The sequence below is a fragment of the Etheostoma cragini genome, chromosome 12, assembly GCF_013103735.1.
Source record: "Etheostoma cragini isolate CJK2018 chromosome 12, CSU_Ecrag_1.0, whole genome shotgun sequence".
Taxonomy (NCBI): Eukaryota; Metazoa; Chordata; class Actinopteri; order Perciformes; family Percidae; genus Etheostoma; species Etheostoma cragini.
Window position 1 is genome coordinate 6,844,149 of NC_048418.1, and position 26,157 is coordinate 6,870,305.

The following is a 26,157-nucleotide window of genomic DNA, read 5'->3' on the forward strand; positions in this document are numbered from 1 at the left end:
CAAAGAGAAGTCTGCACAAAGATTCAATGACCTACTTTGTCAGATCAAGCCTTTCATTCACCATTAAAGAACTCATCTTAACCCAGTAAAGAGCTCCTGGCGCACCAGTGAGATCTGTCATTTTGACGTCACATTGTTGCACGGCAGGTCGGCTGCGGCGACTGTAAAGAGGCCTTTAGTGTGTATGTACATATGCCCTCCTCTCAATACAATTCATCTCCAGTTGCAGATGGAGTTCTTTTTTCTATCCTTTGACAAGAATGTAGTCTCTATCTGACTTTAAGAATAACTGCTCAAACTACTGGAATTAAGAAAATAAGTTAATCCTGAACTAAAACTATTGAGCAAATAAAATGAATACTAAAAATCAGCTGAAATGTGTCTGCGTAATGGAGGTCTTTATGTCTTCAGAGGCACATGCCAGTCGGCGACGTTTTACTCCGCATCGAGGACCATGATGTGTACAAAGAGTCCAGCTGAGAGAAGGACGTCTCCGTTCCTATTGAGCAGAGGCACGTGTCTGTATCCTGTGTGGGAGCACAAAGTGGCTGCAGTCAGTGATCAGAAAAAGGAGAATATGAAGAGCTCTTTGTTCCAGGGTGTGAACAAAGTTCTCTATTCTCGAGTAGAGATGGAATAGTTCCTATCTCTGTTCATTTATGAAGTGTGAAAACAAAGCACTATCAGTGATTTTACATCATTTGGGTTAACAATGGAGGGGAGGGGGGGGGGGAAGGGTTGCAAAACTTACCCATTTTTAAACTGTTGAATGGAAGTGTGTACTGCCCAATAAACTCATTGTCAGACGAATAGTCATAGTCTTCAACAGTGAAGCGCACCAGTGCTAGCTCTGGCACGTACACATCAAACTGGAAGGTTTCATTCCATTCTGGGTTAAAACCTTTAACAGGAAAGACGAAAATGCCAACAGTGAGTTGATGTATCACATCATTAATTTTGGATGAATTCCAGGAGTTAATTGTTGATCTTTTAAACTGCCTTGTCTACTTCTGTTTCAAAGGCTGCCATGAATTCCCAGAATGCATTTCAAAACAACGCCCAGAGGGCATGAATACATTAGTTGTATGCAGCTGTGGGCTTTACACGTTAAAAACAGATACCCAGCTTAGGCAGAGCAGGTTTTTTTCCCCCAGTAGACAAGAAGCATCAGTCTTAAAACTGACTCAAAATGGTATGTGTGTTGCATCTGCATTGCATTCTGGTCTATTGAGGCTACTACTGGTAGTACGTGTTCTATCAGTACAATGCACAAGTATTTGAAGTTGGACAGAAAAAGTTACCATTGTTTTTAACATGGCTGGTCTCTTTCTCAGCATTATCAGCTGGCACTCCGTACACCTCCACTTTAACCAGCGGGTCCACAATGGAAGATTTCTTCTGGTTCACTTTGGGGAGCTGCTGGGCTGATATAACCTGATGACAAATGACAGGTGGGGATACGTCATGTTAGAGAAAAAAAAAAGAAGATCCTTCAAGATCTGAACCGCAGACTACTTTTGAACGGGAATGGTAAGCGAATGCTTGGGTATAATGTAACGGTGAATTATTAAAGCGGAACACTCACCATGACATGGAGCGTCTTGGGCTTCAGCCAGTCTCCTCGGGTCAGGGTGACGGGGTCAAACTCTGTGTCTATATCCCTCATGAAGGCTGGTTTCAGGATGTAGCCGCTCTTTCCGTTAACCAGGAATCTGCCCTGGTTAACATCCATGTCTGTGCAGGTTGTCTGGAAGTTTAAGGCCACTGAAAAGAAATACAATGATGCAGGGACAATGAAGAATTAAAATAAGCGACAACCTCCCATTAATGTCAGACTGGACTGTACATGTGAGATTTTATAATTCCCTCCTTGGGTCAATATTTATGTACCGATTTGGCAGCCGGCGTTCCACAAAGGCACCGGGTTGTAGTTGGAGGAGCCGGCCCTGGAGCCTGCTGGGTAGACGCGGCTCAGCTTGTCCACGTTATGACGGATGTAGGAGTTAGCTGCAGAGAACACGTTGAGACCGAAGAACAAAGTTATCTATTCAGCTCAAAGTTAGTTTCTAATCACACAGAAGGGTGCATGCTTTTTGTTTGCTATGTGCACTTCATTCCGACAGGTGCCATTATTAACTGCAATCACCACATGGAGACAGCTGGTGTGGTGTAGGAAAAATAAAACATTTATTTCAGTTTTGTTTTCACAACTCTTCAGAAGATATTTATCAAAATAGCTGGACGTTAAAATGTTAAAATAAACAAATGCTCTAAACCATTTGTTTGTGTTGTATATATATAAACCTATTTCGAAAAAGTAAACTAAAAAGGTTTTCGAAACAAATTCACAAGAATTGGAAACACCAATTATTTGAAATTTAAAATATCTATACATTATCTGTATTTAAATCTATACATTAAAACACGTGAGGGAATCCAGCCTGAAGTCTTCCTCACCTGACTCCTCTGCCAGCTTCATAGCCTTCCCCTCGCTGAAGGACGACATCTCGTAGAAGCTCAGGTTTTCTCTTGCGTCCTCAAAACTACTGAAGTGGACGCTCCTACAGTAGACGACCATGTCAGACAGCTCTTTCGCCAGTTTCAGCTTATTTTTCTTCCACGCATAAAATGGAAATGAAGTGTCAGTACAAAAGAAATGGGGGCTAATGCTTAAATATGTTAACATAGATTATTTATTTACTCTCCCTTGATGTGAACCCCACCTTTCTTTTCTCTCCCTCGTGTTCATCCTCATCATCTTCGTCCTCTGTCATGTCCCTGTCATCATCTTCTTCCCCGTCAGGAGCAAAGCTGGCCTCCAGTTTGTTTAACCTCTTCCCTTTGATCAGGAACTTCCCCTTCAGCTCCTAGACACACAGAGACCCACACACACAGACCCCCACACCAACACACCCACACCTTTGAGTGACTGGTAGCAAAAGGACTGTAATCAAATGTTCCTACAGTATATATAAGAGTGGATACCTCAGGAGATGGAAAGTTGATGGGCATGCCATCCCCTAGGGGGGAAGTGATGAGAGCACTGCCCAGGATGGAGGTTAGGTGCCGGGCCATGACTTCCTGTTGCTTCACACTGCAGTTGTTCTCCAAGGAGAGGATGATTGGGTAATCAGACGTCTGGGGACAACCAGGCAAAAAACTTAGAGAACTCAGATCAAAGAAACTTCCATAGAGTGTTAATGGATATTTTTCGGACACTAAACACACCTTGAAAGCGTACTCCTTTATGGCCTTGATGACATCTTTAAAGAGGATCTTGGAAGTAAGGGTGTAGCCATGGTAGATCTCCGGCTCATCATCTGCTCCGTCCATGCAGTCCAGCTCCACACAGCGGCAGCCCTTCAGCAGAGCCCTGACAGAGTGACAACTATTAGTGACCTGAACCAAGGCTGTGTAAAGCAGCCCGAGGGCTGTCTTTAATACACCCCAAAGCATTAAGGTCATTGGATAAACGTGTAAAGTGCAACATTTAAATAGTGTTAAATACAACATATATTAACCAAAAATATACATCATATTGGTTATTTTCTGATCAAAACAGTTTCCTTTTTTTTCAGCCAGTGCACACTAGGACATTCATGCACAACATTGTTGCTGACATATTTGCACGTCCACAGGCCCTTCATGAACTAAACCACATGAGTTTATCCTCATATTGCCTTAGTGACAGGCACAAACTACACACACCCTGCAGCCCACACATTGGGATAGAGAGAAAACCAGAGACCAAAAGTTGAATTAATATCTGCACCTGGACATTACAGCTATAGCAGCTAAATTCCAGACTCCCGATTTTTACGGGCTGGATCAAAGATGTTACCTGACATAAGCCTCCGTGCTGCTGGGTCCTCTGAGCTGATCCTCCATGAGGTAGGTGTTGTGGGAGGAGGAGATGAAGTAGTGGTTGAGGGGCTGGCTCATGTCCTGGTACACCTCTCTGTGATCTGGATTGAGGACCAAGGCATCTGGATGGTGCATGTACATGAGGAAGCCATCTTTGGACAGCAGCTTCTTCTCCTTGGCTGAAAGAACAGAAAGGCACGGCAGAACAACAGTGACCCGTGAGACATTTATCCAGGACAAAGAATTTGAGTGTAATGCATACACCGTCTCCCTTAAGAGGATTCGATTTCCCCTGTCCTCATTTCCTATTAAAATCCAAGATGAAAGATCCCCGCTGAAAAGACTGTGTCAGCCAAGTTATGTTCAGCACCTCCTTGCATTAAATAGGCTTGACAAACTTGACACAATATGCCCTAAGCTGCACGTATGTAAATATTCATGTACATTACTTAAGTAAGAGTACCACCAACCACACTGTCATTGTCATGAGTAGATTTTGAACGTATTTAAATTTTGTATGTTCATCTTGATAGGCTGTAGTTGCCATCAAAGGGCCTGTTTAACTGGTTGGCTGGCTTCCCAGAGTGATATTTGACTTGGAAAATGTTGTACATCCGTCATCAGGACTTTGTCATTCGCTGCTATGGAGTGGCATCATATTACCGGTCAGTTAAACTCACATCTCGTCCATTTTTTTTCCCACACTTTAAAAGATGGCTCTGTTTCATCTAAAACTATTCACCAGAGCAGAAAACTAAACATTAATCAATAAATCTGTCTTAAGGTATAGTTGTGGTTATGTTTTAACTTTGAATGGTTAGGCTAGCTGTTCCCCCTGCTTCCAGTCTTCATGCTAAGCTAAGCTAAAGTAACTGCCTCCTGGATCTAGCTCCATATTTACTACGAGAGTGGTATCAATCTTCTCATCTAACTCTTGCCAAAAAAGTGAATACGCATTTTTTTCCTGTGTGTCAAACTATTTCTTTAATCCTCAGAGCAGTATATAAACAGGGGCACAGCAACAACAAAAAAATCTGCTGTAAATGCACCTAAGTTTATTTTTGTTTTTCTTCTGTGTAACACAGACTCTCATTGGCCAAATGCTTCCCTTTTAGCCAAAAATTGGATCCCTGCTAATTTTTGAAGTTTTCGGACACGAGATTGATTGCGTTTTGCATGACTTTCATATTATGAAGCCATAGAGGAAGACAAGAACACTTCACCATCCCGATAAATGTAATCCATAATGACAACAATTAAAATAGAAATGCAAGACATTGTTAAACTAAAGTAGCTACAGTATTAGGGCTGCTCACTCCTAGTAGATTAGCCGACTAATCGGTTGTTTTGGTCTTGGTGGACTAAGATGTCTTTAGTCAATTGGTCATTTTTCATGAGGAATGACCTTTAACCAAGAAGCTTTTAAGCACATCTCTGGTAAACACGAGCGTTAAAGTGGTGCTTTTGCATAATTCTTTGTGGAGGAACTCTGTTTTACAGATATGTGGATTAAAGCAATCATGGCTACTTGGCAGCATTAATTTGACACCCCAGTAGTGCGTGAGTCCCTGATTAGATCTTAAGACAGAAAACCGGCCGTGCTGGAATGATGCGGACACACCTAGATCGAGTAACACTGCTCCACCACCCTTCAAAGTAACAACTGGCAACGAAAACACAGTATTTCAGATAAGTTACTGACCATTTTCATCTGGCTCATTCTTCTGGATAATGTTGTGCGCATCAGCCAGCGTAGCTTTCTCTCTCTGTTCTTTGATCAGGAAGTCCACCAGGTTTTGAGGACTCATAAAGCCCGCTGTTTTAGCGAACGCTCCATAGATCACGTCGATTTCCTCCCGTTGGGTCAACAGGTTATAGAAATGCTCAATCTCATCTCCAGCCAAGTATCCAGATTTGGATGTGTCGCATTTCTGTATGATAGAAAAATGGAATATAAAAGCTGGTCCACACTTTACATTTGACTTCCTACTAAAAGTGATTTCATTAGTATTAGGGGTATGAGGGATTTGTTTTTCAGGCTTTTAACATCTTTTTCTCATATCATAACTTTGCATCCATTTATGGACACTGTAGCAATGACTTTTTATCTTCAGGATATCTATGTAGGATTTGGGAATCATTAAAAAAAAAAAACGGAGAGTACCACCTTGAAGAGCATCTCTGTGTAGTCGTCATCCATCTCAATGTTGATCAGATGCAGGAAGTTCTTGAGCTCTGATTTGCTCATCTTATCATCCCTGTTCTTGTCTGCTTTATTCAGGCAGCTCAAGATCCAACTGAAAAGTGTGTAATGTAAGGAGTGAATATTACGACATCTTCCAGTCCACAGTTTCTAATTGGTTGTGAATTACAAGGGCACTGCGTGCAGCAGGAGTTCCTGTACCAACAACCACAGAAAAATGAGTCATGTTCACAGTCTAAAACCTTCACCATCATGAGAAGGATACTGTTCTGTCTTCTGTTGGCTGTTGAGACTGCTTAGGTTGGAGATCATTTTCTGCAAGCTGTTGATCCACTGCTTGGCCTCCTCCTCTGAACTGGCGATGAGGTCCAGGTTCTTGCGGCGGCCCTTGAATATAATGGAGAAGCAACGAGACTCCAAATTCTCCTCTGTGTACTTCTTCAGGCCCTCTGACTGACGGCCAGCTCGCACTGCTGAGATTTCATCGAGTAAAACTGAAGACAGGAGAAAGGTTGCAAATTGTTTTACACTCCCAGTGTATCATTTGTCAAGGGGATTTCCTGTCATAGGACTCATACAATATGTTTAGTTGTGCTAAAAAGAAGAAGGCAGTTTTCAGGCATCACAGAGCAGCATGTTTTGGTAAACGTAAACCTGCTGTTTGTAATTCACTGACATCACATGACAGGTTTCTGGGAACTAAATGTACTGAGCCACTGATATGCAAAGTTGCTGGATGCACCTTTAAGGGTTGCATGTCAACACACATAAAAAAAAAGACATCACCATACTGCAGTTATGAAAAGGAGACTACATGAGAAACGTTATGGGATGTAATCCAATGTCACAACCAGAGCTATTGAACCACTCCTCCAAAACCTATAAAAGAAATCACTATCTTGATAGTCACACCCACAAAACATCACTCCTATCACGAGCAATCCAGTTGTGTATGATAATACACAGAACTTTCAGACAGAAATAATCTATTATGTTTTCTTTTTCTATGATCAGTCCTACACTTTTATGATCCATGAAGGAAAAATCCATCCGATCTGAGAATAGACAGATTTACTTGCATCAGCACTGGAGACCCAAATGTTGTTAGGAAATAACTAAGTCATGTCTTCAAGTACAGAAGAGATGTGGAGCGTGTGTCCACCACAACACCAGAGAAGAGGCTTGCCAGAGTTTTTCTGGCAGGTCTCACACACAATCAGAAGGAAAGCTGGGATGGTAGCACTCACATTTCTGGTTTGTCTTGAAGGTTTTCTCCGATTCGTACCACATGGTCTCACAGTCCTCCAAGAGTCTGTAGTAGCGGTTCTTCTTCCAGGACGAGGAGCGGACCTTGAGGAGGTCTCCCCCCTGCAGGAGGAACTGGAGGTCTGGATCATCCTCCATACCTGTGAAATTGAGGCGCATAGAGTAAGATTCATCAACTGTAACAACTTTTTTCCCCTGCAAACTTACTAACCTAAAGCCCATTTTTACACCATTTCAGTTTTCTCAAACCTAAAGCTCAAACCCTGCTCTCTTGCCTCCTGCTTTACCAGCATCTTGTCAGAATACTGCATGAAAAGAGTTGAACATGCTATTTAAAAACCCAAGCAACAAATGTTTGCAGATTAAAAGCCCTTTACCATACAAAGTATTATAGATTTAAACATAGATCTGTGACAAGCATGTAGTCTGACCCTGTAAAACACTTCAGTCTTGTGTGCTGAAAAAGATAGTTCAAATAACTGCAGTACAGCTTACCTAAGATATCTTTGTTTATTGGGACAACCTCCTGGTCTCTGGCATATTCCTTAGATCTGCTGAGTTTAGGCTGACTTCCCAGGCAAGTCATTGTGCCCTGAGGTGCTAAAACGCTACCAGGTTGTGTTCACAAGGCGTTGAGACCGACCAGTGTGTTGGAGGGCGTGTACCAGCCCCACTCAAAGTTCACTGTTCATCTCGTTCCAGCTGAAAGCAAGCACGTGACGTTACTACGACTAGCGACGTGACGTTACGAACAGCAGGCAGCAACAGGAGGTGGTTCCGGTGTGTGTTGGTACATTCAAGTAATTTCATAGGGTATTTAGGGAAACGAGTTGACCGTGTTTAAAACACCCAGACACTCGCATTATATGATATCCAGGCAGGGAAACTAATAAACAGACTTTCCATGATAGTTATCTTCCTTTAGCTGCTATCTAATAATCTCAAATGTCGCAAAGTTGATAGCTAGATTCTGTAGTAGGCTACCTAAAATGACAACAAAACGTTCCGAATCAGCTTTGTTTCCAGGTATGAGGACACATACGAGGATTTTTTCTTTGGAGCACTGTTGCTCACAATGTGCTTACACATACAAAACAACCATTGTTTAAAATGTTTCTATGTTGGTTTTTTTCAACTACATTTTAACAATGCATAAATTAGCTAGCTAGCCTACTGTAAAATTTGACGTTATACAGTAGCCTTCCTTTTAGTATGGCATTTGTTGAGTCACTGGCTCCATCTAGTGGTGACATCGCGGTACTCCCAAGCGCCGTGATTTAACTATTCAGGACGAGGCTCACTCACTCTTAAAAGTGTGTATTATGCTGGAAAAACAAGCCAACAAATACGTTGAATGCTACAAGGAGAAATATATTGGCCTACTTAGTGTATCTCGCTAACAGTGTTTGAAGTAGGGGCTTGTTCTTCTCTGGTTACTAGAGGTTGTTTGCTGTTTTTGTTTAACGTTTCTGTTTGCAGCAAGGTACAACAAACCACACCTTGTGCCAGAGTATTAACAATATTAAAAATAAAAAATCTACAGGTGATCTTACCCGAATACATTTCGTTCGATGCAGTTAGTAAGAAAACAATTGATTGCAACAATTAGTCTAAAATGTAAGAAAAATGAGTAGAAGCCACTCCAATTTAGCAGCCTAGCCTAGGATTATTCACTGTTGCAGAACGCACTTCAATTTGCACAATTAGGCCTACTCAAAAATCTGTCTTACCGTTGTTTTTCGTTTCGATCCCATTCGTTGCCATCCTTTCTGAGATGTATCTCTTTTTTTAGAACAACTAAACTTGTTTTTCCTGCTTTCACTTCTCGATGTGCCGTGTCATCTAAAGTTAGCCTGCTCCTGTTTTCCAGGTACGAAAACTTTGGCTCTGGGATTGTTGGCCCGAGTGCTAGGACAAGACAGCCAGGGGCGGCGACACAGGTGGGTTTCTTCTGGCCGGCTGAATGGAGCCAGCACTTCTGTAGACTCCCAACACCGGTTTGACAAGGCTGTCGGGACTGCTGATGTCACGACAGGGTAGGTTACAACTTGACACCATCTTTTGTCACCATGCGACTGCGAGATAACATAATGACCTACAAACAGCATTTTAAGCATGCCACATTAGTTGGTCTAGCACATGCTGCCAAAATAAAAAATAAAAACTGTAATCCATGTTTTATTTTATAAAACATTTCCAGTGCCAATTCCCCACCTAGAGGAAACTAGATACAAATAAACAGTCGTTTAACAGGGACGTTTACTCAAGCACCATAAGCCATAATATACTGAAATCTTCAGGTTTTAATATGATAAGAAACATTGTGTGGGTATTTCAAATTGCTTCATGTCTGTATTTGACTTAGCCTAAAACAGCTTTTTGGGCTTTGCATGCAAACACCTGTTTCTTATTTGAACACAATGTAAACACATCAAGTTGAATAGCAGAGTTGACTCTCTGTCCTGCCACAGTTGACAGTGAGCATTTTGGTTACACTGAATGGGACAAATGAAGTTTTTTTGCTTTCCTTTTCATGTGCCGCTTGGCCTTGGCAGTATAATAGCACTGCAATCACTGGGGTGTTGGGGCTCTTGTGGCTCTCAGCACTTCCCTTTCAGGCCTGGCTTACCCTCACTGCACTGTCATCAGGACGACAGAGCTTTAATGCACCATCAGGGGGAGAGCTTCCTGGCATGGGCCGTACACTTCCAAAAACCCACGAGGTCCACTGAAACACACAGGAAAACTAAGTGCAGATTTGTCTTTAGATTGAGATCATGGCTCTGGACACATGTTCAAGAACAGAATAAGTGGGTTATTTTCTCAAATGCATTAAAAAATGTCTATGCATATGCGTTTTTTTAAATTAACTTTTTACATTTTTCCCAGAGAAAAGAAAAATTTTCTTGACAAAAGAACTACTCTTGTCAATCTCTTTTAGCCACTTAATTTGCTCAAAACAACAAAACACTCAAACATTAGCCACCCCCTGGCCTTCTGCATGGCATGATGTGAATTTGTAAAAATCATTAGGTCCAGGAAAAGTCCTGCAGCAACGGTTTATGTGTATCAGTAGAAAGCAATAGAATGGATCACATACAGTTGCATTAAAACACTTCTCTTGTTGATCAAGTATGTGTCTTTGCTTGGTGGATGTGACTGATGAACAAGCATGAACAGGCCCCACTGTAGATACCATCCATAGTTCTGCTGCGCTTCTGCAAAAACATCCTCATGTCTCACGGCACTGTCTCAGTAACCTAGATTATGCAGTGGGTTAGGATCAGGCTCAAAGATTAAGTGGCATATAAAACAATAAATACAAAAACAAACAACTAATCTGCTGCAAATATTAAAAATAAAATGAAAATACACTGAGTTATGAACACTGCATCTAGTGTTAAGCACAGTGGGCTGTCCATTTAGTTTTCATGAAACTTCTTGGCAAGATCCAAAATCCAACATGGAGACTGAAAGATGAAAGGATGTCTGAAAATAATTCTTTATTCTATTTGTAAAAATGCAGTAACGGGACTAAATTATGCTAGAGATGATAACACTAGATAGGCTAAAGATTGGTAAGAATCTTTAGCCTATCTAGTGTTTTTTAAGAATCTTTAGCCCTCTCGGGATAATTTAGCCTAGATGTGATAAATCTACATAAAGTGGTATTCTATGTAGGCCTTCCTTGTTCAAAGTTGTCATGTGAAAAGAATCTGTGAATCTCTCTTATTTTATTTTGTGAAATAACAGACAGTGCAGCTTTCACGAATCTAAAAGTGCCTTTTAAACATAATTATTTAATTCCTTAATGACTAAAATGCTTTCAATACAGTATGAGGTTCAAAAAACGGAGTATCAGTCACTCAGCAAGCAATGTAAGCTATAATATTGATGTTTTAAAGCATTTATATCGTAGACGCTGAGGACTAAATGTGCAGTTATTTGCATGTGTGGATGATCAATAATCCAGAAGATATGATACAATCATAGAATGTTAAACTTTTTTGGTCTATGGATACAACATTGACAGGGCCAATCTTCATAAATAATAAAGTTAGTAGGTCTAGGCCTACTTATACTTTTATTATTTTGGTAACAATTTGACGGCAGGACTTCACTTTTAATGGTCTTTCTAAGTGTAGGCTACTACTTAAATAAATCATCAGAAAACTTTTCTCACCTATTGGTGTGTTTTTTTCCCTAAATGTCTTTCAAATGTCACTGCAAACAACTAAGGAAAGAATTGTGCAACATAAAAAGTAAAAAAGGCACATAATTAGTAAAGGCTTTACGCGTGAATCATGTTTTAACCCCCTCGGGTCACACAACACATCTCCGTCTGCTTCAGCCTCAAACATTTTGCCCCCAATGTTTGGAGTGTACCCCTGAATGTACCTTAAAATGTTGACTGTCGCTTAGTGTCCATTCTCGCTGTAAAAAGCTGTGCAGCTTCATATTTATGGCTGCGCTCTGCTGTCCACATGCAGGTAGACTATTTTCTGTAATATAGGGACTTTATTCTTGTAATTATAACAAGCAAACAGTTTTCAAAATATCACAACTCCTCCAAACCTCCGAGAACACAGATGGTAGAACTATGAGTTATATTTTGAACATACACAAAGTTTGCAGAAATCTTGAATATTACAGTCCACGGGTTTATCAATAAATTAAAATGAAAAATGTATAACTGCGGTGATTAATTGTTATGCACATTTAAGGAGGTAACGTCCCCAGCAAAAGATGTATAAGAGGAGGGAAGAATAAATGATGCCTGAGCTACATTATTATTGACTCAAATACATAATGCAAAAAATTCACCAAAATGCAGAAAAGTGTTTTGAAAGTGAAAATTTTGGGGGTGGACCCCTCCCCCCGCATCATAAGTCACAATGATATAGAAATTGTCCCTCATCCTCTTGAATCACCATCATTTTCTTTTTTTTTCTTGTTTAAAAAGATGTTTACATATTCGCCAAACAATATTTTGGTGTAAAACACATTAAGTCATTTCATGGCTCGATTTTGAATGATTATTTATTCAAATATAAATTACAGATATATTCCTTGTGAGGGCTCCCCCTCCCTACAAAAGCCCATTTAACCACTGAATGTAGGAAATATATGTTAGAGAGAAAGATCATGATGGAGGAAATGAGAAGAGCAGTAAGATTGAGGGGACCTGGGAAACATACAGGAATGTGGAGGAGGTGAACGAGCAACAAGGCAGGAGGTTTCTGGTTTCTTTTTTTACTGTACATTTGTTGGACAGAATCTGCGTAACTACCTGGACACTGTAGGTAAAATTCGACACCGGTAGTTGGTGGTAGTGCAACGCAATGGTTGCAAACCGCCGTAAAAATGCGAAGAAGAAGAGTAGTCGTTGGCGCCCTCTATTGATTGTAAAGTTACTCTGCACACTTTTACAGGTATGGAGAGTAACTGTTGTCTGAAGACAAACATTTCAACTGACCTGCATGCCATGGGGCCCAGTACAGCTCAGTAACTTATTACTGTGATCCACCTCCATGTGCTTTCTGAATGTATAGACATTTGACCATAGACAATTAAAGAAAGCATTTGACAGACTTTGCCACACTCAAGATGGCGACATCTCCATTCCTCCTCCTTTTGAATTGGTACGTGATAGGATGCGTCAGTCGTGCGTAAGGTTGTGTTGACAGGAGCAGTAGGAGTTGTCAGCGGAACAGCAGCAGCCAGCATCATCGGAGCCGAATGGAGTAATTTCAAAGATATTGTTACAGAAAGCGTCTCTGTTGTTGTTTAGAAACATTGATTACACCGTTCAAACAACGACACCATGGCAGACGACCAGTCCTCTCAATCCTGGTCAATCGACAGGGATGACTATGAACTCAATGAGGTGATAGGTGAGTAACGTTAGCTTAGCTAACTTGCTAAAGTTAGCTTCCTAGCCTCCCCTGTCGGTTTCGGCTGCTAACTGCCACTAGCAAACTAGCTAGCTAGTTTTTCAATTAGCTAACGCTATGTAGCAGAAGGCCACTTCCAACACAGCTAGCTAGCTACACGACAGGAAGGTTAACAGTTCTGCAGAGTCCCTCTAGCTAGGTCAAATTAATTAATTCATTAATGAATTAGGTTTCCGCTAGCTACCTAGCTAGTTTGCGAGCTAAAGTGAGATGGCTCCGTCAGCATTAAGGTAACTAACGGCTAGCTAACGCAAGTTAGCTCATAACGTTAGCATGAAGATTCGTCAATTGTTGGAGAGGGTGGTGCTCTTCTGCCGAAGGTATGACACGGATTATAGTGAGTCACTCATACTTTAGTTCAGGTAACGTGACTGGTGACTTTGAACGAAAGCATTGGACTGATTGATGCTGCATAATACAGTATTGTTTAATTACTGTAAATTACCTTAGTTCCAAATATTGGCTAGAAACTAGTTTCTACTCAAATGTAGCAGATTCTCACATTGCACATACACGATTCAGTTAATAGTCATGTTCGGACTTCTGGCTTCAAAAGCCAAAGGCTCGTTTACTCTTTCAGTGTGATGGTTTCACTCTTAATTTTGATCTCAGGGAGTGGAGCCACTGCAGTTGTCCAGGCAGCGTACTGCAAGCCGAGAAAGGAGAAGGTGGCCATCAAACGCATCAATCTGGAAAAGTGTCAAACTAGCATGGATGAGCTCCTGGTAAGAAGCTGTAGAAATGTGTGGGCCGGTATCTGTGTCCAGATCTTCTTTATGTCACAATGCTGGGAGTGGTTTGGGCTGGTGGGGTCAGATCAGTCAAGACAGATCAAAAGCTTGATACCACAACAACCACTGACTACAAAAGCTTAGTAAAATCAGTAAGACACCCTATGAAGACAAATAAAATGTGAATATTTTCTTGTGCAGCAAAGTGTTTCCTGATGAGCACTGAAACATCCTCATGTTATTTATCTTTTGAATGTGGTTGATGTTTAAATGTGACACAACTGCAAACACTCAGACGTGATAAGGAGGAAAGTCAGTTTACTACCCACACATCATCACTCTGTGACATAGCTTATTACCACCAAGTTACCAGCTGGAATCTGACAATCGCCTACAGTGAACCATGGGGTCTACACAAGACAGAGGATAAATGATAAAACAGCTTATGATAGGTCATATTTAACATGTTATTTACTAGTGATTTCATCAGATCTTCAGATATAGATTCAGTTGCAACAGAAAGTTTAAGCTTTGCTGGACATTTCTGCAAGATTTTGCCCCCTTGCATTTTCAACACCTGTGAAACTACATATAAGGTAAATCACTGTGTTTTTTGTGTTAAGCTTTTGTGATTCACCAATTTGATTGGTGGACAAACCAAAACTTAGGCTAACACTACGAAAGGCCATATTTATCAAATCTGACTAGGGCATATCAGATTTTATATTGCAATACCAGTGTATATTGTGATACAGTAATTAAGGGATTCTGCATAATTTGGGATGCTGATATAAAGACCAATTAAGCTAATTTCGGAAGAAATTATTGCATTTCTAAGAATTCTAATACAAGGCTTAAAAAGTGTATTATTAAATATGCAAAGGCTGCATAAATAATGAGTAATTAAATAGATGCGTCAGGATCTTTATATCGCACCATTTCTCCTGTGACCTTGTATCCCATATTTCCTTCTGTGTGTAGAAAGAGATCCAGGCTATGAGCCAGTGCCACCACCCAAACATTGTGTCTTATTATACCTCCTTTGTGGTGAAGGATGAACTGTGGCTGGTGATGAAGCTGCTCAGTGGTGGTAAGTGCTGTAATATTTAAAGAAACTTCTGACTTGACTTGGCTATCTCTTTTCTTTACCTTGATTTTGACTTGACTTTCATTGTCGTGCCTCCTTCTTTCTTTCTTTTTTAAATAAACCTGGGGTACAGTGTTTGATAGTTCGTGTAACAAATGTAAAAATTCTAAATGTATCATGTTAATACAATACTTTCTTATTGCTCATTGTTTTTCTATGCCAGTAGCAATGGATCTTGCCTCTCTGTATGTATTTCCCCTTACTAGGCTTGTGGTATATGAGACAACACTGGTGTTCTTTTCTCCACATGGCCCATTTTTATTCAGCAGCTTTGCTGCAACATGCTACATCACCTGATTGAGGTTGGAGGGACTGTGTTAGAAATCTTGGGCACCTCTTTTATAGGTATAGGAGGTCTGACGATGCTTTTGTCAGGCAGTGTTTTGTTGTTGTTGTTATACACTACCAACCTAGCCTGGTTGACACCAGCCCTGGGCAAGCTTCATTCACAGCCCATTTCCAAAGTTTCTAATGTCTCTGAGTGCAATTGGATGGTTCTCCAACCACTCAGACCAACAATCCGGCTAACGTAGCAGCAGCAACACCGGCATCAATAAGTTGTTGCGCTTTGTTGGCCGTCATGTTGAGCGTAAACAAAAAGCTGATATGCCATCACTGTGCTATTGTCCTTGTGTAATGCCCGCCTCCATGGTTGTGATTGGTGCCTTGATTTGGAAATGGGCTTGAATGGACTCTTGGACCAAACTGGAGAATCCTTTCATCTTGTACTGTCAGCATACCTTGTGACAAGACTCTGCCTCTCTCAGGCTCAGTGTTGGACATCATCAAGCACATCATCTCCCGTGGCGAGCACAAGACCGGAGTGTTGGACGAGGCTAGCATCGCCACCATCCTGAAAGAAGTCTTGGAGGGGCTGGAGTACCTTCACAAAAATGGCCAGATTCATCGGTGAGTCTGAAGACTGCAGAGCAATGCCTTGTTATCAGTGTACTCGGTGTTCCTGGTAGCCAGTCCGTCCCATCATCACACTCACTGGCACTGAGCCTTACTTCTCTGCATATGCACGTATGGTTTGAACTACACCTCACTCCTTCAATATTTAATACTGTGAAACCGCATTATTGAGGTTTGTTTTCATAAAAGTTTCTTCCAGGAACAATGTGAACCATCACTGAGGAAAAATCCGTTATACCTTCAGTGCCTTTTTTAATATAACAAGTGTAATTGTTTCAAATTAACAAGCTCATGTCTCTTATAAACCTGGATTTTTCTTTAATCTTTTAAAATTAGTTTTTCTTTTAAAAACTGTTTCTTTTTTGATGTGTTACTACACTGTTAATTCCAATAACCATTTGATTTCCTGATTAGTGCTACAACTAATGATTTTATTTTATTGTTGATTAAGTGATTAGTTGTTTCGTGTATGTATATATATATATATATATATATATATATATATATATATATATATATATATATATATATATATATATATATAAATAAATAAAATGGTGAAAAATGTCAATCATTGTTTCCCAAAGCCCAAGATGGCATCCTCAAATGTCTTGTTTTGTCCAGAACTCAAAGATATTCAATCCACTCCCATTCTTTGTGCATAGATTGCACTTGTGTATGCAAACAGAAACCAGGTGGTGTAAAATGAGGCCGATCAAAGGTGCAGCTTAAACTTGTTTAAGCTTGAGAGTGAAGAGTGTTTGTTCATTTTGCAGAGTCAGTATGCACAGCCTCACCACTCCTCTGTTGGTGCACCCACTGACTTGTGATGTCTTAATTGTTTATTATGTTTTAATCCTCCTGCTTTTCATGCACAGGGATCTAAAAGCTGGAAATATTCTTCTTGGAGACGATGGCTCTGTGCAAATTGCTGGTACTGTGATTCTGCTTTCTCTGTTTCTATTGTCTTTCACTCATTTTTTTCAGCTTTTCTGCCTAGTTACTGTTTTACCTTAGCCTAGAATTCTAGAGGCACCCTAATGGCAGCAAATGTAATTTGCAGCTAGGGTCAGTCTTGCAACTCTCCGTTGGCTTGCAAGCTGGAAAAAACAAATTCTGGTCAGGCCAATCACATTGTGTATACAGTTGGTGGGTGGGCGGGCTTAACATAAGTACATCAGAGTTGCGACGGTTCCGCGTGAATTTCCTGCTGCTTGAAAACAAAGGAGATTGTTTGTTGAATCGGCTTTGGCCATGACTCTGGAACACTTGGAGTTAAGCACTGAAGTCATTCCTAAAAAAGGAAGATATGTTCAAAGTTTTGCCGACCGAATACGGCAAAAAGTTGAATCTATCAACTAGCATTTCTCTGGTTGGTTGTAGCATTATTCTAGTGTGTGGAGAGGGAATTTGAAAGACAACCGTTTATCCCGCCCTCGGATTGAGCCTTACCGATGGTGAGTTCCCAGACCCAACATCTTGATGTGGGTCTGGCTTGTCCGGCTAGTTTTACCTCTCTCTTTCAACAATTTCTGGTTAAATTTGTGTTTTGAAAATTCTGATATATTATCTAGCTGTAGATCATTTTTTCTACATTTGAACGTGTACCATGGATGGCACACTTCTGGCGCTGTGGCGTGGCTTTTAACTCCACACAGAAATGTTTTTATAACTTGAAAGCATTAAATCTTAATATACGCTCATGCGGCACATCAATTGAAAGCTTAGCCTTTCATGATTCAATTAAGCCCACTTTCAATAAAATGAGCATGAGATGATCTATAGCAGTTATACAACTGTTATAAAGTTAAAGAAATACAGAAATATACAGCGCAGATAGTGTCTAGAGTCATGCATTCATACGTTTTTCCTTGTGCCTTTTTTCATAGCGGTGAAAGATTGCCAAAAATGTTTTTTTCATACCTTGCCAACAATCAAAGGAAATAAAATATCCAAGCCGTTTTATTTTTCTTTGCACTTTTCAAATGGAAATAAGAAACGCACAGACATATGTGTAGAAACAAAATTCATGTAAAATCAATTTTTGAGTCTTTTGGCTTATGGATTTTTCTGTACTAAGCTGAGACATGTGGCTTTGGTATAGTGTTGTCTGTTTCTCACCAGATGTGTTTTACAGTAGTATATTAAAATAATTATACAGATGCATGGCTAAGACGGAAAAAGAAAATCTCCATACTAGCCTTTTTAACGCTTTGGCAGTAAGGCCTTGAATCAATCTGACACTTGTAACAGAAACTTGAGTGTTACTTTTCCAATGATATCAGGCCAAAGTATTTGGGAGCTCTACTACTTTTGATTTGGGTATGAGGTTTAGACCAAAAAGCATGGATTTTTAAGAGTTTCTTAAGAGGTTAAGTGATTAAATAGCTTTTCTCTCATTTCTTTTCTGACATACATTCCAAATCACACGCACTCCACAGACTTTGGTGTGAGTGCCTTTCTAGCAGCAGGAGGAGACATGACTAGGAACAAGGTTCGGAAGACATTTGTGGGCACGCCGTGCTGGATGGCGCCTGAGGTCATGGAGCAGGTACTGTAGGAAGCTTGATCTAAAGATAACTTATTTTTCTGAGTCGCTTTTCTCTCAGTAATGCCTCAGAAGTCATGATAAAAGGAAGAGTGTTTTTAATCCGCAGGTCCGCGGCTATGACTTCAAAGCCGACATCTGGGGTTTTGGGATAACAGCCATTGAACTGGCCACTGGGGCTGCACCATATCACAAATACCCACCAATGAAGGTAACTTTGTGTGGGCCTACTGGTGCTTTGCTGCATGTCAGTAAGGCATCTACTGTTTCTTTGGGTTACATTTGACACGCTACAGCTGTCTGCTTGATTACTTCTGATGCCATTTTTCTTTACTTAACCAGAAAAAAACAATTTTAAACGGCTCTAACAAAAAAGTTAGTTCTGTAGTCTGTTTCGTGTGTTACTGTCCAGTAAGTCTGCAAAGAGTGGCGGTGATAAAATCTCCCTTGGTTTTAAATTAACATTTGATTTTTGCATCACTCTACTGACTGAAGCTCATCTTTGCATGTCTTTAGGTGCTGATGCTGACTTTGCAGAATGACCCACCCTGTCTGGAGACGGGTATCACCGACAAGGACATGGTGAAGAAGTATGGCAAGTCTTTCAGGAAGATGCTCTCCCTGTGTTTACAGAAAGATCCAGAAAAAAGGTCAGTTTAGTTCTCAAACCCTTTTGCCTCATGGCAGATGTAAGTTGTGCTTGTTATTCCTTAGATTAGATTCCCCAGTTGTGTAATGAAGAGCCATGTGTCTCTTTCCTATTTAGGCCAACTGCTGCCGAGTTGCTGAAGCATAAATTCTTCACAAAAGCCAAAGTGAGCTGTACATCTCTGTTATTAAAATGAACTGAAATAGTTTGTTTTGTGGTTTAGGTAGAATCTTTATAGAGCCTGTGAGAAATGTTTGTCTTTGTGTTACAGAACAACGAGTATTTGCAGGAGAGGCTTCTATACAAAGGTCCAACAATAACGGAGCGATCCAAAAAGGTTTGAAAGTCATAACTACACTGAATGCACACTAGTTGAAGATTTAATGTCTATCTTTAATATTGTTTTGCTCTGCTAGGGTGTGTCCCAGTTTCCAAACTTTCTGTCTAATGCATGCTGACAAGGATTAACCAGAAAGAGCTGATGAATGTGTCAATATTAAGTGTTGCATTTTTCTTTTTTATGCAGGTGCGTCGTGTACCCGGCTCGAGTGGCCGTCTCCATAAGACGGAGGACGGCGGTTGGGAGTGGAGCGACGATGAGCTGGACGAGGAGAGTGAAGAGGGCAAAGCTGCTGTGGCAGCTCTGCGGGTGAGACTGCATGCCAGTGTCTCCAAGCAGTCAATTCAGTTGTTTCTCACTGCACACAACATCCTCATGGCCAGCATATGGCGCTGTTGGACTGTTAGTCTGAACATTTGTTAGCTAAGCTGGAGTGTGTTTTTGTTTAAATCAATTCAATTGTATTTATAGTATCAAATCATAACAATAGTCATCTCCAGACACTTTACAGATAGAGTAGGTCTAGACCACACTATAATTTACAAAGACTCACTAATTCCAGTAAGTTTAGGCCTCAATGTCAGCGTTGTTTAGGTAAAGCAACAATAGACACACCAAATTCAGGAGAACTGAGAAGCACTTGATACCTGCTCAGACCACCTGTTCAAATTATTCTCCAACATGTGTTCACCCTCAATTCATGTCTTGGTGTTGGATTTTACTGTCTGTTATCTTAACTGTGATTTCAGTTAAGACTTGTGTTTACAGTCACCTTTTGTCAAATTCCTTCAATCCTACAAAACGTCATACATTGGAGGGGATAAAAGGAAAATTGCATGTTTTTAATCCTGACAATCTGTCATGTCCATTCTGCAGTCCCCCAGAGTGAAGGACGGGCCCGAGAACATGCAGGTGAGTCCATTTGTAGTGGACATGACCTGACAACCTTGATTTATTGTAATGCCTTGACAGAGCGATCTGCATGACTGTCCTATGTGTGTCTTTGTCTTTTCCATTCATGTAAAACTGAAAACCCCCACTGAATTATTTGCAATTGTGTCTCTTAGCTTTTCCCACCAACAGATGGCTCCACACAACATCTGCAGCCACCTGGTGCAGCACGTGAAAGCCCTGCGACTGTGGGCCAGCTGGGAGAGGATGCTCTACCACAGGCTCCCACTCAGACAGCCAGCCCTTTACATGCACCCACTGCTCAGGTAAACATACATTCACACTTTAGGGCTGGTTTTATGAAAAACACCTAATAAACCAGTACCTCTGTCTTAAAGTTTTGAAAAAGTTATACCCATAGCAATACTGCTGTGGATTTCAGTATTGTCTTTATTATTTTTTAACAAGTTTATTAGAACAGTTCAGTAGGAAATGCACCAGTTTAACGAATCATATTGTGTATAACTGGGTCTTCTGTAATTGCTACTTTGGTAAGCCTTACCAAAGTAGCTCTGTGGAGTTTTCTTGAACGATGTCTTTGCTCTTAAAACATTTTGCAAAGTTTGAAATCAGCATTGTTTATGTCCATAATTGCTAGTTTGCTAGTTTCTTCTCCACTTTTTTTTTTTTTTTTGGCATTATGTTACTTGGCACGTTATCGACAACAACTGTTGATCAGTGAGAAACCCACGGCAGGATGTGAATCTACTCCAAAGTGCTACGTGTGGTTTAAAAAACCAAAAACACTGCAGTGGACCTTTACGTTTAGCTTTCTGTAACCTCCACATATTGTGCTTTGTCAAAGAAGGGTTCATTTGTGAAGCCCTAATTCACTACTGCACTTACAAAAGGCATTTCACCCCCTTCATATTAAAATAATAGATCATAAGTAAGCAAGACAACTCTAGACCATCAATGGAAACAACAGAAACCTCCAACCACAAGCACCTCAAACTATCCATTAACGTCCCCTCTCAGGGAGATTAGGTGGGCCATGGGCAGCATGAATGGGCAAGCAAAATGTTAATACTTGAAACAGAACAACCACAATAGGGTCACTTTGGCAGCACATACATCACCTTGTATCATTAGTGCAAATCAAGTATTTTTACCTCCTTGTTGTGCATTCTAACCTGAAGTGCTGGACAGGAAATACTTGACTGTTGTGCTGTTGCAGGATCCAGCTGCAACCAATGCCAGTGTTCCCATCAGCCTCGTGCTGAGACTGAGGAACCCCAAGAAGGAACTTAACGACATCCGATTTGAGTTCATGTCCGGCAGAGGTAGGGTGCATCCGCTAGCTTTTTCTCTTTCATCATGTTCTAAGAGAGGCTCCTGTCTCAAGTCTAAGTCTTTGGTTTGTCTTTTCCATGTCTGCCCTCAGATTCTGCTGATGGAGTTTCTCAGGAGTTAGTCTCAGCAGGTCTGGTTGATGGGAGGGACTTAGTCATTGGTAAGCTTAAGAAATAGCCCTGTATGATATATATAAGATATTATCAGTGTCAAGTCAGTTCACTTGAAACTTGCTTGAGATACTGTAATCAATCACAGTTAAGAAACCTTTTCATGCAAGCAGCTTCACATTTTGTTTTTGCGCCTTAATATACTCCTGGATTTAGTTTTCTCACATAGCATCTGATGCAACGTTTATGATGTTTGTTATGATAGATTACTCTGTTAACATATGTGTTTTATAGTAAATGTGCTGGCACTGTATGAGCTTAATATTGCTGGTTAATGATTTAATAGTGTGCATTTTTCCACCACTGATCATGATGGAAAAGTCTTATCATCTGTCGTTGCATTAGTTGGTCATCTGACATGGTTTTCTCACTTCCTTTTATCATCTGTCTAGTCGCTGCCAATCTGCAAAAGATTGTTGATGATCCTCATAGTAACAAAAATGTGACCTTTAAATTGGTAAGTGGACAGACAGAAACATTTCTTAAAATATCAAATTAATTTCTTATTGGGGGGGGGGGTGGTATCAAGGTCTTGAAAGTTTTTGAATAGACCTTAATGGTCATGAGTTATAAAATTGCTTGAATTTATTTGTGCATGAAAAGAAATTGAAGTATTTTTAAAGGTGTTTTTTTTCTTTTCTAATGTTAGTAAATGGGTTATGCTGTGTTGGAAAAGGCATGAGTTCACATTAGTCTGCCATCACTAACCGCACAGTGAGAAGCCTCTGATCAGCTCTAAGGCCCGCAAGTTGCATTATAAAATGTTCTCTAACAAAAATAAAACTTAATCCATATTAAAAAAGTTGCCCATGGGTCCTTGGAGTTTAGCAAATTGGGCCTAGAAAGTCCTTGAAAAGTCCTAGAATTTGATGTTTGAGAGGGTGTGGGAACCCTTTAATTGTAGAGTGGTCCAGACATACTCTATCTGAAAAGTGTCCTGAGAGAACTTCTGTTATGATTCGACACTCTAAATGAAATTCAACTGTATATACTGTATTTCCGCAGGTTGCTGTGTGATAAATTATTGTTTTGATAGATTTAAACAGTACATTCTATGATGATGTTTCCTCTCTTCCAGGCATCTGGCGTGGAGGAGTCTGAAATTCCTGATGATATTAAACTCATTGGATTTGCTCAGCTCAGCATCAGTTAAGTCAGGTAGAGCAATCAACAGAGGACAGAAACTAATGGTATTGCACAGCTGCATTGTAGTCAATTCCAGAAACCACAGCTGCCAAAGAGAGGAGGGGGAGACAGGAAGCTGGCAGGAGTGTGGCGCTACTGCAGGATGCATGAGGACCACATTGAGAAAGCTCAGTTTATTACAGGAATCACACTTGAAACGTTTACAGTGCGCTTATACAGTAAATGGGAGAAGAGATGCAATCAACTATATCAACTCCTAATTTCTTTTCTTTTCTTCTTCTTCATACATAAGCACAATCCAAACCATCTCCTGCCAGTACTGGAAGTGATTGCCTTTTTCTTTTTTCTTCTTTTTAAATCAACTGTGCCACAAAACTCACAAGAGTGTCGTGCCACCTTTATATGGCACTTTATGCTACTCTGAAATTGAAAAGTGTATATTCAGCCTTAGTTAAACTATAGATTTAACCAGTGTGTTCGGTGAAAACTCGAGTCTATCTGTGATTACTAGGTGTATTTGATGTACGCCTATTTAAGAAAAGTAAGGAAATCTCCAGCAACACATGATACAAATAACTTAGAAACACACTGTAGCATAGTTTTAGTTTTGTAATTCTGTAAATTCAGATGGATTTGTATGTAGGATATAAGAAAATTACTGGATTCCTCCTGTATAAGGCAGCCCAAGGCGTGTGGGGTGTGGTGGTTTTGTCAAAACATAACCAAAGAGTTTAGGCTCTGACTGCACAGCTGAAACCATTCAAACATACACAAATCAACAAACTGCTCTGTCTCATAACTGCAGTTACAACACTTTGTCAGATGGCGTTCTCCCAATGTATTAAAAGACAGGATTATTTTCACAGATTGAGACCTGCCTAACATTGTTGTACTATGCAATATGTGTTTTCTTTTTACCGTGTGTGACCACTGGTTGCTAATAATATTTCTCTTTGGTTGAATAAATCCACTTTTTGTGCTTGTTCCTCACTAGGAGTTCATGAAGCCAACCAGCCAAACATGCAGGTTTAGGAATCGGTAGTGAGAATTTACTTTAATTTTCACAAGCAAAGTGAATTGCATTTTTTCTATGTCCTTGTGTCAAGAGGTCATTTAGCCTGTGTAAAATTACTGATCTTACAGCTGGGAAGAATCCTGAATGCTGGCACTGTGTGTCGAGTGTGGAGTTGCTCGTGTTACAGGCTGTCTGACATTGAACTTCTGTGAAGGTATGCAGTGCATGCTCAAAAACTGCAAATGTTCAACCACAGTGAAATAAAGTTTAAAGGGGCTGTTCACCCTAATTGCAAGACTCTGATACAATGAAGGTGAATGGAATGTAGATTGTAGCCATGCTAGCCATCAGACCAAAAATAACTTTTTACTTATTTAAAATATTAAACTATTGGATGGTTTGCCTTGACATTGGCAAAATCTAATAAATGGCCCTAAGGATGAATTCTACTCACTTAGGTGATTCCTTGAGTTTGTCTTTAGTGCCACCAGCAGCTCAAAATTTAAATTTGGCTTCTGACTAAAGACCTACAAAACCTACACCATTGTCATTGGACTCAGCTGAACTTTTTGTGTACTGCTAATTAGCTGTTAGCATACTAACACTATTCTAAGATAGTGAACATTATGCCTGCTAGACATCAGCTTGTTGTCTTTGTGAACGTTAGCATGTTGAGCATTAGCCGTTAGTTCAGTGGCACAGAGCTGCTAAGCATGGCTTGGGACTTTTGATTAAGGCTGTGAGCGCCACAAACTAAATTCCATTTACCTGCATTGTATTGAGGGGCAGCAGGAATCTTGAGATGGAGCTCTAAAAACCTCAACAAATAAAAATAAAAATAAAAAAAACTATCTGCATGTCCGGATACCACTAGAGGTAAATTGTTCATATATATCGGGTGAAGTAACCCTTTAAACGTCTCCAGAGGCCAGGTATTACTAAGATTTTTTTTTGTCGCTAGGCAAGTTATTTTGACAGCAATGTCTCTTTGCTTTATAAACACTCACTAACAAATCACTGTCGTCACTCCCTGTTTAGCTGTATGGTTTGTACCACGTGCAAAGGGCTGCGAAATAGCTCCTTGTTAGGTACTGATGTAAATGGTGTATGTAAAAGATGTAAATGTACGTATGATGGCAACTCCATGCACTGTCAAACAAACGTCATGAGGTTAAGTATAAGGATGTAGATGCAGTGACTGTTTAGTGTACATGTCATTTAAAAGGAACAATTTACTTGTAAATATAGATTAAGGCAGATTGATACTCATGTTCAGTACACAAGAGTTTAATTTGTTTAATAGTGTTTTCCATTGTTTGCCTTTGTCGGAGCATCACTAATCATGCAAAAATTATTTGTTCAATTGGCACCTTATTGATATGTTAACATTCGTATTTTGGGAAATACATGGAGCTTGTTATCGTACACTCTGAGCTTTGATGTCATGGCGTGCAGTTTTCTCACCAAAACCTGTCCCAGGCTAACGGAACAAATATCATTTTGATAACACAGGCACAGGTTACATTTCTTTTTTCCCGTGTGTATTTTGTGCGATACAATGATTGATCATCAAAGGCTTTGAGCTGAAAGTCACTTATGTTTTTTTTTCTTTTTTTCTTTCCCTTTTTGTTGTTTACTCATCAGAAAACAATTGTTCTGCCTCTTTGGGATTCACTAAATAATTAGTATTAATTTAATCATTTAATTGGCAAATACATTTTTCTTTTTTTACAGATAATTCACAGATCATATATTTTTTAAATATTCATTATGAAAATGTGTACATCAACAAATGCATAATTTGAAGTGGAATATTTGTGATGACATACAAGAGATTCCTTGACATGTATAGATTATTGGAAAATGTCACATGCACATGATTTTAGTAGCTGAATAAAGTCACATCATGGAATTCAATGAGTGAGGACCATTTTTTTATTGAAATATGATTTCTTAAAGCTGTTA

At 40.0% G+C, this 26,157-nt stretch overlaps 2 protein-coding genes across 5 annotated transcripts; one reads left to right on the forward strand and one right to left on the reverse strand.

The window, feature by feature from the left end:
- Positions 1-21: 21 nt before the first annotated feature.
- Positions 22-9,298, reverse strand: plcd1b (phospholipase C, delta 1b). Of its 4 annotated transcripts, none has more exons than XM_034888622.1 (16): positions 9,064-9,298; positions 7,829-8,035; positions 7,315-7,473; positions 6,333-6,561; positions 6,032-6,161; positions 5,567-5,795; positions 3,842-4,043; positions 3,229-3,373; positions 2,986-3,138; positions 2,724-2,867; positions 2,458-2,614; positions 1,891-2,007; positions 1,586-1,764; positions 1,302-1,434; positions 752-901; positions 22-527 (listed from the first exon to the last, which is right to left on the reverse strand). In XM_034888622.1, exons 2-16 carry the CDS (start codon positions 7,917-7,919, stop codon positions 436-438), a joined length of 2,310 nt encoding a protein of 769 aa, XP_034744513.1. In that variant the 5' UTR covers positions 7,920-8,035; positions 9,064-9,298; the 3' UTR covers positions 22-435. The 4 variants fall into 4 exon arrangements, with proteins under 4 accessions (XP_034744513.1, XP_034744512.1, XP_034744515.1 ...); XM_034888621.1 differs by having other exon boundaries at positions 2,458-2,617; XM_034888624.1 differs by lacking the exon at positions 7,829-8,035.
- Positions 9,299-12,786: 3,488 nt separating this feature from the next.
- LOC117954303 (serine/threonine-protein kinase OSR1-like) lies at positions 12,787-26,104 on the forward strand. The gene is made up of 17 exons (XM_034888000.1): positions 12,787-13,227; positions 13,900-14,012; positions 15,000-15,108; positions 15,933-16,074; positions 16,959-17,014; positions 18,522-18,631; positions 18,738-18,839; positions 19,145-19,278; positions 19,395-19,443; positions 19,549-19,614; positions 19,804-19,926; positions 20,494-20,529; positions 20,685-20,834; positions 21,746-21,851; positions 21,953-22,021; positions 22,424-22,488; positions 23,110-26,104. Exons 1-17 carry the CDS (start codon positions 13,158-13,160, stop codon positions 23,182-23,184), a joined length of 1,575 nt encoding a protein of 524 aa, XP_034743891.1. The 5' UTR covers positions 12,787-13,157; the 3' UTR covers positions 23,185-26,104.
- Positions 26,105-26,157: the final 53 nt, after the last annotated feature.